The sequence below is a fragment of the Phyllobates terribilis genome, unplaced genomic scaffold, assembly GCF_046119375.1.
Source record: "Phyllobates terribilis strain yellow unplaced genomic scaffold, ASM4611937v1 Scaffold_10__3_contigs__length_209671492, whole genome shotgun sequence".
Classification (NCBI taxonomy): Eukaryota; Metazoa; Chordata; class Amphibia; order Anura; family Dendrobatidae; genus Phyllobates; species Phyllobates terribilis.
In genome coordinates, this window is record NW_027362770.1 from 134,473,389 (window position 1) to 134,486,386 (window position 12,998).

General features: G+C 44.4%; 1 protein-coding gene across 1 annotated transcript in view; it reads left to right on the forward strand.

The window, feature by feature from the left end:
- The window catches only part of LOC141164496 (proton-coupled amino acid transporter 1-like), a 72,445-nt gene extending 60,987 nt beyond the window's left edge, over positions 1 to 11,458 (forward strand). The window contains exon 11 of the mRNA XM_073649826.1: positions 9,049 to 11,458. Coding sequence (XP_073505927.1) covers positions 9,049 to 9,323 — 275 coding nt within the window. The 3' untranslated portion in view covers positions 9,324 to 11,458. The remainder of the gene's footprint in view (positions 1 to 9,048) is intronic.
- Positions 11,459 to 12,998: the final 1,540 nt, after the last annotated feature.

Here is a 12,998-nt window from a genome sequence, read left to right on the forward strand (position 1 = left end):
TAGCCGACTTGCGAAAATGAGCTGACAGGCGGCGTACTTTCACGAGCAGATCTGGCAACTCGGGGTACGATTTAAGAAACCGCTGAACCACGAGGTTAAGCACATGAGCCAGGCATGGTACGTGTGTGATCTCACCTCGCCTCAGAGCCGCCACCATTTTACGGCCATTGTCACACACGACCATGCCTGGATGTAGGTTCAGCGGTCTCAGCCACAGATCTGCCTGCTCTTTCACAGCTGTTCACAACTCACAAGCAGTGTGAGGTTTATCACCTAAGCTTATGAGTTTCAGCACAGCCTGTTGCCGCTTGGCGGAGGCAGTACTGCAATGCTTCCAGCTTGTAACTGATGTGTTGATATCTGAGATGGAGGCTGAACATGAGGAGGAGGAGGAGGAGGATGCGCAGGAGCTGTACACTGTGGGGGCAACTCTGACTGACATAGGGCCCGCAATCCTCGGTGTGGGGAGGATGTGTTCCGTCCCGAGGTCCGACTGGGTCCCGGCTTCCACTATGTTTACCCAGTGTGCCATCAGAGAGATGTACCGTCCCTGGACGCAAGCACTTGTCCACGTGTCCGTTGTCAGGTGGACTCTCCCAGTAACTGCGTTGTTGAGGGCACGGCAGATGCTTTGTGTAGTGCGGGGATGGCACCCCGGGCAAAATAGTGTCGGCTGGGGACCGAGTACCGAGGGACAGCCACCGCCATAAGATTGCGGAAGGATTCCGTCCCCACCAGCCTAAAAGGCAGCATTTCCAATGCAAGCAGTCGTGAAATGTGTGAATTTAGGACTGTGGCCTGTGGGGCGTTAGCTGCGAATTTCCGCTTTCGTTCAAAGGTCTGGGATAGCGACAATTGAACGCTGCGGTGGGACGTGGACGTTGATGCTGTTTCTTGAGAAACTGCTATAACAAGTGAAGACTGAGAGGAGGGGGCATCTTTGCATGCAGTATGGACAGGGGATTGCCTTGCACGCACAACAGGGGGTTCTATTGCACGCACAACAGTGGAAGAAGCAATGGTGACACCCGCTGACACTGGTCGTGGACCCTGGGTTTCGCCCCACAAAGTCGGGTGCTTTGCTGCCATGTGCCTGATCATGCTGGTGGTGGTCAGGCTGGTAGTTTTGTCACCCCTGCTGATGCTGGCATGGCAGGTGGAACATATGGCCTTTTTGGGGTTATCAGCAGTGTCTTTAAAAAAATTCCTGACTCTGGAAGACCTACCTCTTGTACTGGCAACGTCCCTCGTGTTGGTGTTACGGGGAACTGTTGCCTGCCTTCTGTGTGCGGCCACCACACTGATTCTTCCTGCCTGTTGGGGTACTCTGCCTCCCTTCCCCTGTGTGCTGCTGGCCTCGCTCTGCGTGTCCTCCTGCCATGTTGGGTCAGTTACTAGATCATCCACCACCTCCTCCTCTTCCACTTGCGCACCACGATGCTCCTCCTCACTTGCTGGCAATTGTGTCTCGTCATCGTCCACCTCTTGTGACAAATTGCCAGCGTCGACTTCCTGTGGCCGTGGCTGTTCAAATATTTGGGCATCGCTACATGAGATCTCCTCTTCCACCACTTCAAGCGGAGCAGGCGAGGGGCACAAATCTGGAAATGGACCAGTGAACAGCTCTTCAGAGTGTCCAAGTGTGGGATCACTTGCTGTCTGACGACACTCGGCATGGGGTGAGGAGGAGTATGCGGTCGAGACTCACGGCTACTAAGAGTTGACCGTGTGGAAGACAGACCGGAGGTGTTAGTGCCCAGGTAACTTGAAGTATTATCTGCTATCCAATTAATAACCTGTTCACACTGATCAGTTCTCAATACTGGTGTTGTTCTGTGCTTTCCTACTAGTTCGGTCAAGAAGTGGGAGCGAGAAGCTGTGGCTGTTGGTTGTGGCACATGTTCACCTTGGCCACAGCCCCGTCCTCTACACGCTCCATCACCAGAACGTGCACTTCCAAGTCCCTTGCCACGCGCCTTGCCCTTTGTAAAGGAAGTAAAATAGCGTACACTCGCACTATCAATGGAAAAAGGGTAATAGAAAGTAGATTAGAACCGTGGAAGAGGAAAACCACAGTTCTATTCTGGCCTACACCCGACTTTTTTAAACAATCTCAACAATCAGGGAGAAACTATTACTGTTTTTCTTTACGTAAAAAATACCAAAACCTGAATAATAGAGATTTTTTACCGTGGGATGGCAAAACCACAGTTATTGTTTACTGGGGTATACCAGACTTTTTTAAATATATAGATTTGCGGCTGAACAGTGAGCGACACACTCAAACTCTGTTTTTTTTAGATACAAATGGCCCAAAAGTGGATAATGCAGAGGTTTGACCCGTGGAACTGCAAAACCACACTTCTGTTTCTCTAGCCTACACCTGACTATTTTCAACAGATATATTTGTGTCTGAAAAATCCGAGACACGCTTTTTTTTGGGGGGGGGGGGGCACCAAAAGGTTAATAAGATGGGTATTTGTACATTGTGAAGGAGGAAAAAAAAAAGAGGATTTAGATGAAAAAAAAAAAAGGATTTTTCCTGTCCCCTGAGACCTGGAGCGAAGTCCAGCAATTTCAGCAACAGGAGCAGCACACAGGACTGTAATGCAGCGTTTGCTGGTATAACCACTGTGTCTCCTATACAGCCTGCCTGCCTGATATCTGGGATGGATATTAGTCCTGAAAAGGACTGTTTGTTTGTTCTGGCAGCCTTTACAGACCCTACACTAACTATTTCGCAGTTTATATCTCTCCCTAAATCAGCAGCGCTGTCCCTACACTGTCTGATCCGGAGCGACTGTGTCCAAGATGGCGGCGCCCGGTTTTAAATACTCGAGGTGACTCTGTGCGGCCGCACAATCCCTGTAATGCCCACAACCAACATGGCTGCGGCATTACAGTGACTGGCTAGCAATCCCTGCATGTTCATTGGCTCTGTAAAGAGCACCAAACGTGCAGGGCGTAGACCCGAGCTCCTGCCCGAGTAACCTGGAAATGCTCGGTGCTCGCCGAACATCCCGAGTAGCGTGGTGCTCGGGCGAGTACCGAGCAGTGTCGAGCATGTTCACTCAACACTAATTGGCAGCATTGAGTTGGTCGGGCACTGTTTACACACATTGGTAGGGCATGGCATTGGTCGGGTATTGTTCAGTTTCACATTAGTTTTTCACATTAGTAGGGCATTGAGTTGATCAGGTATTGTTCACACATTGGTCGGGTATTGTTTACTTTGTCACATTCATTGGGCATTGAGTTGGTCAGGCATCTTTTACATTGACACACATATCTAATTTAATTAAACTGTACTAATCCTAACTGCCATTCTCAAGTGAGGACATTTTGGTTTAAACTTGGGGAAAATAAAAAAAAATTAAAAATAAATGGGTTTCACATCCTTCTGTACATGCTTTTTTTTTTCTCTAAAAATGCTGCAAAAAACTGATGTATCGTCATTTTGTACTTACTCATTGCTTTTATATGGATGAAAGAATTGACATGCTGCAGTTTTCCCATTGTCAGGAAAAAAAAATAGTGTGTGTGTGTGTGAGATTTCTGAAATCTCCTAGCTTTTGCTGGTACTGTAAAAATGACTCCAAAACAATTGCTTTACACACAAGGCCCAATTTCAGTTAGAAAGGAAATTTTATTGATGAATAATGAATAAAAACACATAAAGTGAGACAACCAAAAACCACAAAAAAACACGGTGGGTGCACCCAGAAGTAATGTAGATATACCTGCGTAGACATGACAGTAAGCATAATGTTAACAATTGTTGCTGTATGCAAACAATCCAGCTTAACAATGGTTTAATACAATATTATTCAATTATGCATGTTTATGCACATACAGGTTATAGTCAAGTACAAAATGTCTAACTGCATATAATAAGACATAGGAACTATCAATGCAGCAATAACCTTAACATAGAGATGAAAAATAAAAATCAAACCACAATACATAGCAGCTGTATACATAGGAACGGTATGCCATGTGTTACCTTATGATACTTCGGGAACTCGCCACACCCGACGCGCGTTTCGCAATGAAATGCTTCTTCCAGGGGTGGTGGGATGCTAGCCAGCTTTGTATTTAAAGGTTTCTTCTTGGCTTGGCTTCTTGGCCAAACTTAGTGTTGAGAGCCCAAAGCTCCAATGGTTACCAGTCTGAGGCTGCCCATGTAGGAGGGCATTTGTAGTTTTAGCAGGATATTTTAGAAATCCAAAGCAGACAACGAACATTAGATAATTGTTGGATCTGGGATTTTCACATTATAATCACTCTGAAGTCCACTCACTACAATAAGAAACCATCACCGTAATCAGTAGACATGACCTGTAATGTTGGAGGTCCCCATACCACGCAGACAGCGCTCAGTGTGGTCTTAGTGCCTCTGCATTAACTGATTGCAGGAAGCAGTGCTTGATTAAAGAGCGTCTTCTCATATTGAACTTTCTTCTATGACTTGTCCAGGCAGTGACCGCAGTGGCCTTTATCCATTAGGTACTGACAGGATTTTCCTATCCACGTGCATTACCTGGTAATCCACTTCACTTCACTTGCTTACTTGCTGACTCCCTCTGGAACTGTTAAGAGTATGAGGTCAAAGACCTTTGTTTCCATTCATCCTCTATTGTTGCATCATACGTGTATTTTTTTTAAATTGTTTTTATCAAAATTTGATGCCTAATTATACATAGGACATGTTGTAATTTTTTTTTTTTTTGAAATTTCTATGAACATTTTAAGAATTGTTGAGTAAGAATTAACCCAGCTTTTTGGAATGTCAAGGGTAGTGTTCTGTAAGTTTTTAAGACGCGTTTTCAACAGTCTCATTATCATCACAGGTAGGTTTACAATGAAAGGTTTATATACAGCTCCTGAAGATACAATTTGAGAAAACCCTTTTAATGCTCAATTCTTACTCCGTGTTGGAAAAAAAATTGCTGTTGCTGGAAACAATCAATAAGCAGGGGAATATTCGAAGACCGAATTTTCATACAACATTCTTAAGCCAAAGCACCCTGGACTAAGGCCTCTTAGCAAGCTTGTTGCATCTTTGTAGTTATACGCCAGCGATGGCGTTTGGGGAGCCAACAGGTGTCACGTTTTTGGGCATACATTTTCATACAGCAAACTTTTAGGAGGGCACCTTTTGGGGTGAATCCACATGACACGGAAAAAACACAGATTTGGTAAAATCCACAGAGGATCACTGTAGCAGGCAAGTGAGTGAGAGGCCTCCGAAGAGCCCTGTCCGAATGGGGTGGAGGTCGAGCATGTGCTTCTTTTCCTCATTCATTCTCTGTGGGACTACTGGCTGAGTACAGCCCTTGACTATCTCTCGCGACCCCATAAGGAATGAATGGAGAGAAGGGGCGCATGTTCGATCTGTGCTCCATTCAGAAATTGCACTCTAGGGCCGTTTTTGGGATCCTTGGGAAATCCCAGTGGTCAGTGCTCCAGCAAATAATTAATTATCCTCCATCCTATTGAGCTCTCCTATTCTTCCCCCACCTGGCTCGGATGTCTGTGATTGGCTGCAGTGGTCATGCGACTGCAACAGGAAACCGTCCAAGGCATCATCCAATCCTGTCCCGTTCCAGTCACCTGACCCTTGCGTCCAGTCACAGACCTCAGCGGTCATGGGTCGACAAGTCCCAGTTTTTCAAATCAGATGTGTCATTTTATATGGTAATAACTCTGGAATGTTTCTACAGGGTGGGCCATTTATATGGATACACCTAAATTAAATGGAAATGGTTGGTGATATCAACTTCCTGTTTGTGGCACATTAGTATATGGGAGGGGGAAAACTTTTCCAGATGGGTGGTGACCATGGTGGCCATTTTGAAGTTGGCCATTTTGGATCCAACTTTATTTTTTTCAATGGGAAGAGGGTCATGTGACACATCAAACTTATTGAGAATTTCATAAGAAAAACAATGGTGTGCTTGGTTTTAACATAGCTTTATTCTTTCATGAGTTGTTTACAAGTTTATGACCACTTATAAAATGTGTTCAAAGTGCTGCCCATTGTGTTGGATTGTCAATGCAGCACAGGCTTCCAGTATCCGTTGTTTCAGATGCTGCACATCTCGTATCTTCACAGCATAGACAATTGCCTTCAGATGACCCCAAAGATAAAAGTCTAAGGGGGTCAGATCTGGAGACCTTGGTGGCCATTCAACTGGCCCACGACGACCAATCCACTTTCCAGGAAACTCTTCATGTAGGAATGCTCGGACCTGACACCCATAATGTGGTGGTGACCATCTTGTTGGAAAAACTCAGGGAACGTGCCATCTTCAGTGCATCAAGAGGGCAACACATCATCATGTAGCTATTTCAGATATCCAGTGGCATTGAGGTTTCCATTGATGAAGAATGGCCCCACTATCTTTGTACCCCATATAACACACCATACCATCAAGATACGAGATGTGCAGCATCTGAAACAACGGATACTGGAAGCCTGTGCTAGCATTTCTTCTGCGGTGTTGCTATCAGTGTGTCAAGAGCGGGAGAAGAGGGTGGCATTGACAATCCAACACAATGGGCAGCACTTTGAACACATTTTATAAGTGGTCATAAACTTGTAAACAACTCCTGAAAGAATAAAGTTACGTTAAAACCAAGCACACCATTGTTTTTCTTATGAAATTCTCAATAAGTTTGATCTGTCATATGACCCTCTTCCCATTGAAAAAAATAAAGTTGGATCCAAAATGGCCGACTTCAAAATGGCCGCCATGGTCATCACCCATCTGGAAAAGTTTTCCCCCCTCCCATATACGAATGTGCCACAAACAGGAAGTTGATATCACCAACCATTCCCATTTAATTTAGGTGTATCCATATAATTGGTTCACCCTGTACATATCCCAGCAATTGAAATTGTGTTTTTGTGACACATTGTACTCTGTTAGCGGTAAACTTAGGCCGATATAATTTACATTCATGAAAATATCCAAAATTTGATGACTTTTTTAAAAAAAAATGAACACTTTTCAAACTTTTGAATGTTTATATCCTTAAAGCAGATAAATATTTTTCTTGTAATATGTCTAATAAATGACATTTCCCACATGACTACTTTACATCACCATCTTTTGTGCAGCATCTTTTTTATTTTGTTGGGGTCTAAAGAAAAAAATAGATATCTACCTTATTTTTCGGATTATAAGACGCACCGGACCATAAGACGCATCTAGGTTTTAGAGGAGGAAAATAAAAAAAAATAAAAAATTTAAGTCAAAAAATGTGTTCATGATGCACTTTTAAGGGGGAGGGGGTCTTCTGCTGACACTGGTATAGGGGTAATGTCCCCCAATTCTGACAATATCCCCCATCCTGGTATATATGCCCCCCCTTCCTTTTATACATGGTCACCATCCCTATCCTGGTATGCATGACACCCCTCATCCCTGTCCTGGTGGTATGCATGGCACCCCTCATCCCTGTCCTGGTGGTATGCATGGCATCCCTCATCCCTGTCCTGGTGGTATGCATGGCACCCCTCATCCCTGTCCTGGTGGTATGCATGGCACCCCTAATCCCTGTCCTGGTGGTATGCATGGTACCCCTCATCCTTATCCTAGTATGCATGGTCCCCCTAATCCCCATCATGCTGTACATAAAAAATAAAAATAAACACTCACTCACCTTTGTTCTCTCTCCTCCAGCGCTGCGTCCTGTCTGCACGCACTGATCTCTCCATGTGAGCCACGCATGACGTCACTGCCATGCGCAGCTCACAAGGAGAGATCAGCTGCCGGAAGTCACTGCTCCCCACGCCGGGACTGTGTGCGCGGGGAGCAGTGACTTCACTCTCCTTCATAGCTGCGGCTCCTGCTGCTGCCGGCTATCTCGTGTGCCATGAGCGTGGAGAGAGGTTGAATATTCATGCCCTATAACAGCGGGCACAGGCGATTCCGGCAGGAGCCGCAGAGCGGCTACACTGTGTGCCGCTATTAAGGAGCATGAATATTCAGTGCTCCCCACGCCCCATGGGCTCGGGGAGCAGTGAATATTCATTTCCTTTAGCAGCGGGGACAGTGTAGGCTGCAGCGGGCGGCTGCTGCCTCCTGTACCCCGCTCCTCCACCGCTACCTCTCCCCCCACATATATATACACCCCCCCCAACATTCGGACTGTAAGACGCACCCCCATTTTCCGCCAAAATTTTTGATGAAAGTGCGTCTTATAGTCCGAAAAATACGGTATCTATCAGCAATTCTTATGGAAATTTCCTTGAATAAAATTATTGTTTTTAGGGACCTATTTAGTTTTGAAGTGACTTTGTGTGGCGTATACATATTGTGAAACCCCCAAAAGTGATGTGGTCTTAAAAACTGCACCCCTGAAAGTATTGATGTCAGGAAGTTTGTTATCCCTTCAGGTTTTTCACATGAATTAAGCAATGTAGAGTGAATAGAATGAAACATTTACATTTTTTTTGTCACAAATATGTTGCTGACCTCCTTACAAGCCACCACATGGGCCATTACTTGCCATGGCAGCCATCTGAACCACACAATCCAGATTGCAGTTTGCCAATGGATTTTGAGGGGAAGCCTATTCGCCGTTAACCATTTAGATGCTGCTGTCACTATTGACAGCAGCATCTAGGTGGTTAATCGGCTGATCGGTGATTAAATTGATTGTGGCTAATGCTGTAGGGTGTCAGCTGTAGTATACAGCTGACACCGTCTGCATTTTCTCTCGGGGAAAAGGATGGCGCTATTTGCTTATTCCTCACGTCCGTAAAAAGGAGGCCCATGAATCTCATCTTACCTCCCTGTTCTGGACTGGCACAACATCGTGCGTGCATCATGCTGCAACGATGATGTTGCGTCGGCCCGGAAAATATCGGTGACCAAATCAGCCAGTCGCTGGCCTTGGCAGTCACGTGCCTTACGAGTAATGAGGCTTGATGATACAACACCCCTCGGCATGCATGTGGCAGTCAGAGTGGTGGCCAAGTTGTGTTTTTTTGTCCAGACATGTATGAAACTTTTTGACTTTTTTGTTTTTAACCCTCAGGTGTCTTGGCAATCCTCATTCCTCGCCTGGACATGGTCATCTCCCTGGTGGGATCCGTCAGCAGCAGTGCACTGGCTCTCATCATTCCTCCTCTTTTGGAAATAACCACGTACTACTCAGAAGGGCTCAGCCGTTGGGTCATAGCCAAAGATGCCATCATCAGTCTTGTAGGCTTCCTGGGGTTTGTTTTTGGGACATATGTGACCCTATGGGAGCTGATTGTACCAGATTCCAGTGCCGGTCATGTCAACGCCACCCTGTACGCGGTGCAGTGAGGGCGCAGAGCTCCACGTCTCTGGGCCTAGAGGTGAAGAATGTCCTGCCTGTAGGATCCATCTTTATATTTATGCTCTTACGACATCTTTTTGTGACGACGAATGTATTTATTTTATCTGATCGCTGCCAAATCTGCTACTTTTGTGGTAAAACAACAAAAAAAAGTCTTATCGCTCAGTCATCACTGCACTTTGCTTCTTGTGCTTTCACGTTGGAAATACCTCCAATTCTATTCCTAGGAACAAAGGGATATTTATTAGTACACCTTTTTAACTTCTTTTGCTTTTTCTTGTTCTCGTAGTATCTGCTAATACTACATCTAGGAGTATGGCTTTCTGTAGCTTGGCTGCTGTAACTGTAAAGAATCCTTTCCTATATTGCTATACAGGTCTATAAAATTTTCATGGGGAAATTTTTCCTCTGGCTTAGAATAACTTATAGGGATTCTCCACTTTTTGGAAATCGCCTGATTGTTGAAAGGGAAAGGACCCCTTGACAATATGCTGGTGACAATGTATCCCTTCAGCAATTAGCTGTAATCTATAGGGAAACCTTGCAGAAATTGATTGATTTTGTCTGCAGTGCCCCCACAGGGGAAACTGAGTATTGTCCGCTTTACTTTCAAATCCATGGACTCTGTCCAGAACAAGAGATGCTCCTTCTAATCAAAAGATGAGAATCCCCTCCAAAGAGTGGGTTTTCTAAAATACCATTTAAAGGGTTTGTCCCTGAAACGTATATCACCTATGAATGGTGGGGGTCCCACCACTGGGTTTCTCATGATCACATGAATGGGGGTCCCAAAGTTCCACATCTATGTTCCCTGTCTACAAGAGTGGTGGTTGCACATGCTCCCTTCTGTGCCATACATATAGGTGACTTTTGGGTTCCCTGATTTTGAGGTCGGTGGCGGTCTCAACCAACAAGATATTTATCATCCATCCTATGGATAAGTAAAAAAATGTTTTTATAGGTCATCTCCTTTGACGATTAAAAGGATCCTGACCCATCAATCCCATGAACTCTGAGGGTCATGATCAGCAAGGGAACCTACAGACTGCCGCACATTTCCCTCGCAGCTGCTATACAGTATTATATGGTACCCATCCCATGGTACCATGTTCACCAGAGCAGGAACTGCTCTACATTTTGCCGAAAAAATGGAGGTTCCCAAGAAGAGATTTCCCCATTTTAAGTCTGTATGCTCTAAAAGGCTATATAGGCAAGGATCGAGGGTAGGTCGGTAAAGAAAGGTGCCATTGCCATCCATGACTTTAAAAAAAGGGGTCCCTAGTCCTAATTTGAATGGAGCAGTGGTCGCTTGCCTTACCGCCCCATTCGAAGTATATGGGAATGACTGAGAAAGTGGAGCACTGCACCCATCCTCGACCGCTACTCCATTCATACCCAGTCTTATCACAGTCCTGACGTAAAGAGCTATCGGTGACTGGGGGGTCCCAACGATCATACTTTGATCCCGTGGATTCCGGTTATGATCATTCTAGGAAGTCGGACTGTACCCACAACCAGGCTTGGGCAACCCAGTCATTTAAGGGGGTGTCTACGTTCTAGCAAAGTATAATCAGATCTCTCCCTTTTTAAAAGGGTTGTATGAGATATTAAAATAAAAAAGTGTGCTTTTTTTTTTTTTTTTTTTTTTCTGGGGCTTAGTTGCAATACCATGCACAGCCCATGGACAAGGGTGGCGCTGTTTCTGGTACAAAGTTGCCATGGGTGACGAATCTCAACCCCCTTTAACATGCAAAACAATGACTTCTAATCACAGTTAAACCCTTAATATTACTAAGATTTTCCATGGCAGATAGGTGCCAAATTTAGAGTAAATAGAATTTTTGTAGTGTGTTTAATCTATTGCGAACTAGAAATCATACTTGAAAATATTGCTATAATTATTGTTTTAAGATATACAAGATGATAAAATGTCTGTGCCGGGTTATTGCAGCTGAATCCCATTGATGTGAATGGCGTGTAGTTGCAATACCAAGCACAGACTAAGGACAATGGTGGCGCTTTTTGAGACTAAAAGATTTCTATAATGCTCCAGTTGTCACGCAGACTCCTGAGCCAACATCTTTTTTTTTTACTTTGTTTTTTTTTTTTATATAATATTTTTTACTTGAGTGTAAGCTATGATTTTGTCCCAAAAATGGGATCACTTTTCCTCCTTTTTTCGTCAAGCATAGACTAAAGTTACAAATGTGTGGTCATGTCCTAAACATTACAACAGACTAGCAGTTTGCTCTTACAGGTGTTACCTCGGGGCGTCAACCCTTGTCTATATACCCTACGAAAGCACGGGAGTTTCTAAGTTGGGGTCTCTGCCCATTTAAAGCAGATCTGTCTCCAGAATTGCCAATACAAAATACAGTATATTATTAATTTGGTCTCTTTAAACCTGATGAGGCTGGTATATTTGCTTTTAAAAAGTCCATTTTACATGGATTTTCAAAGCAACCTCCTGGGCATTTTATAAGTCCAGCTCAAGTGAATGCTCATTCTAATATCAAAGGAATATACTGCCATTCTAATTATGGTTTTTATAGTAAGTACACCAGCCCTATCGGGCTGTATTTAATAATGTAAGTAGTTTAAATTGAATCTGTCACCAGACTTCGCATAAAGGGAACCTGACAGCTGTCAGGGACCCGCCTTTCTGACTAGCTTTCCTTGCAGCTTAGTCTCCCGACATCTTTTAAAGTATGTTTTACTCTTTCTCAAGCTATGAGAAAAGTCTATGTTTCTTAGTCCACTTTGTACAAAATAGTTTTTGGTGCTTTTTAGGGTAGACTTGAATTGGCTTTGAGCTTTATAAAAGGTGGAATGTTGTTTGCATGGCGCTATGCAGCTTTACATACCCCATGGCATTCTGTATGAGGCCATTTGGTGCCTCAGTTTTTCTTTGAGGGAGAGACTACTACCATGATGCCATTTCACATGTGCGAATACTGTCCACAATATCTGGACCAGCCTTGGGTCTCCCTACTTAAAAGATTTGTAACTTTCCCAAAACAATTGAGTTAAACGCCTTTTAAAAATCCCTGAGCTTCCCTGATTCTACCGCTCTTTTCCGTTTTGCTCTGTGTCACTCTGTTGCAGAGATATTCACATTTGCGTCTTCTGGAGCTCAGTATGTGAAATCTCTGCTCGCACTCCAACTGGGCTTTTTTTTCAGACTTGTCTTTGGGGGCGTCCGCTTTCACCAGATGCTGCCAATTTGCAGACCTTTAATGTCTGAGACTGATGGACTGCTTCATCAGTTGCCCCGTTGTGATTGGTAGCATCTGGGAAGGAGGGAAGAAAGTGCACGCCTCTTAGAAGACTCTGAAGAAGCGCCCATTTGCACTACAAGCAGAGATTTCACATACCGCGCTCCAGAAGAAGCAAATGTGAATATCTCTGCGATAAAGTGACGCAGAGCAAAACGGAAAAAAGTGGCATAATCTGGGAAGCTCTGGGATTTTTACTAACTATTTTTAACTCAGTTTTTTGAGCAAGTGATAGGTCCTCATTAATGGCCATAATAGTCATATATGAGGCTGTTGAGTTTAGGTCAGGAGACCCGCCTCTGGTTCAGACATCAAGGTTCATACTCAGACTGAATGTCAGACGTCTGAGACTGTCATGTAATAGCCACCTGCAGATGGTGGGATCCT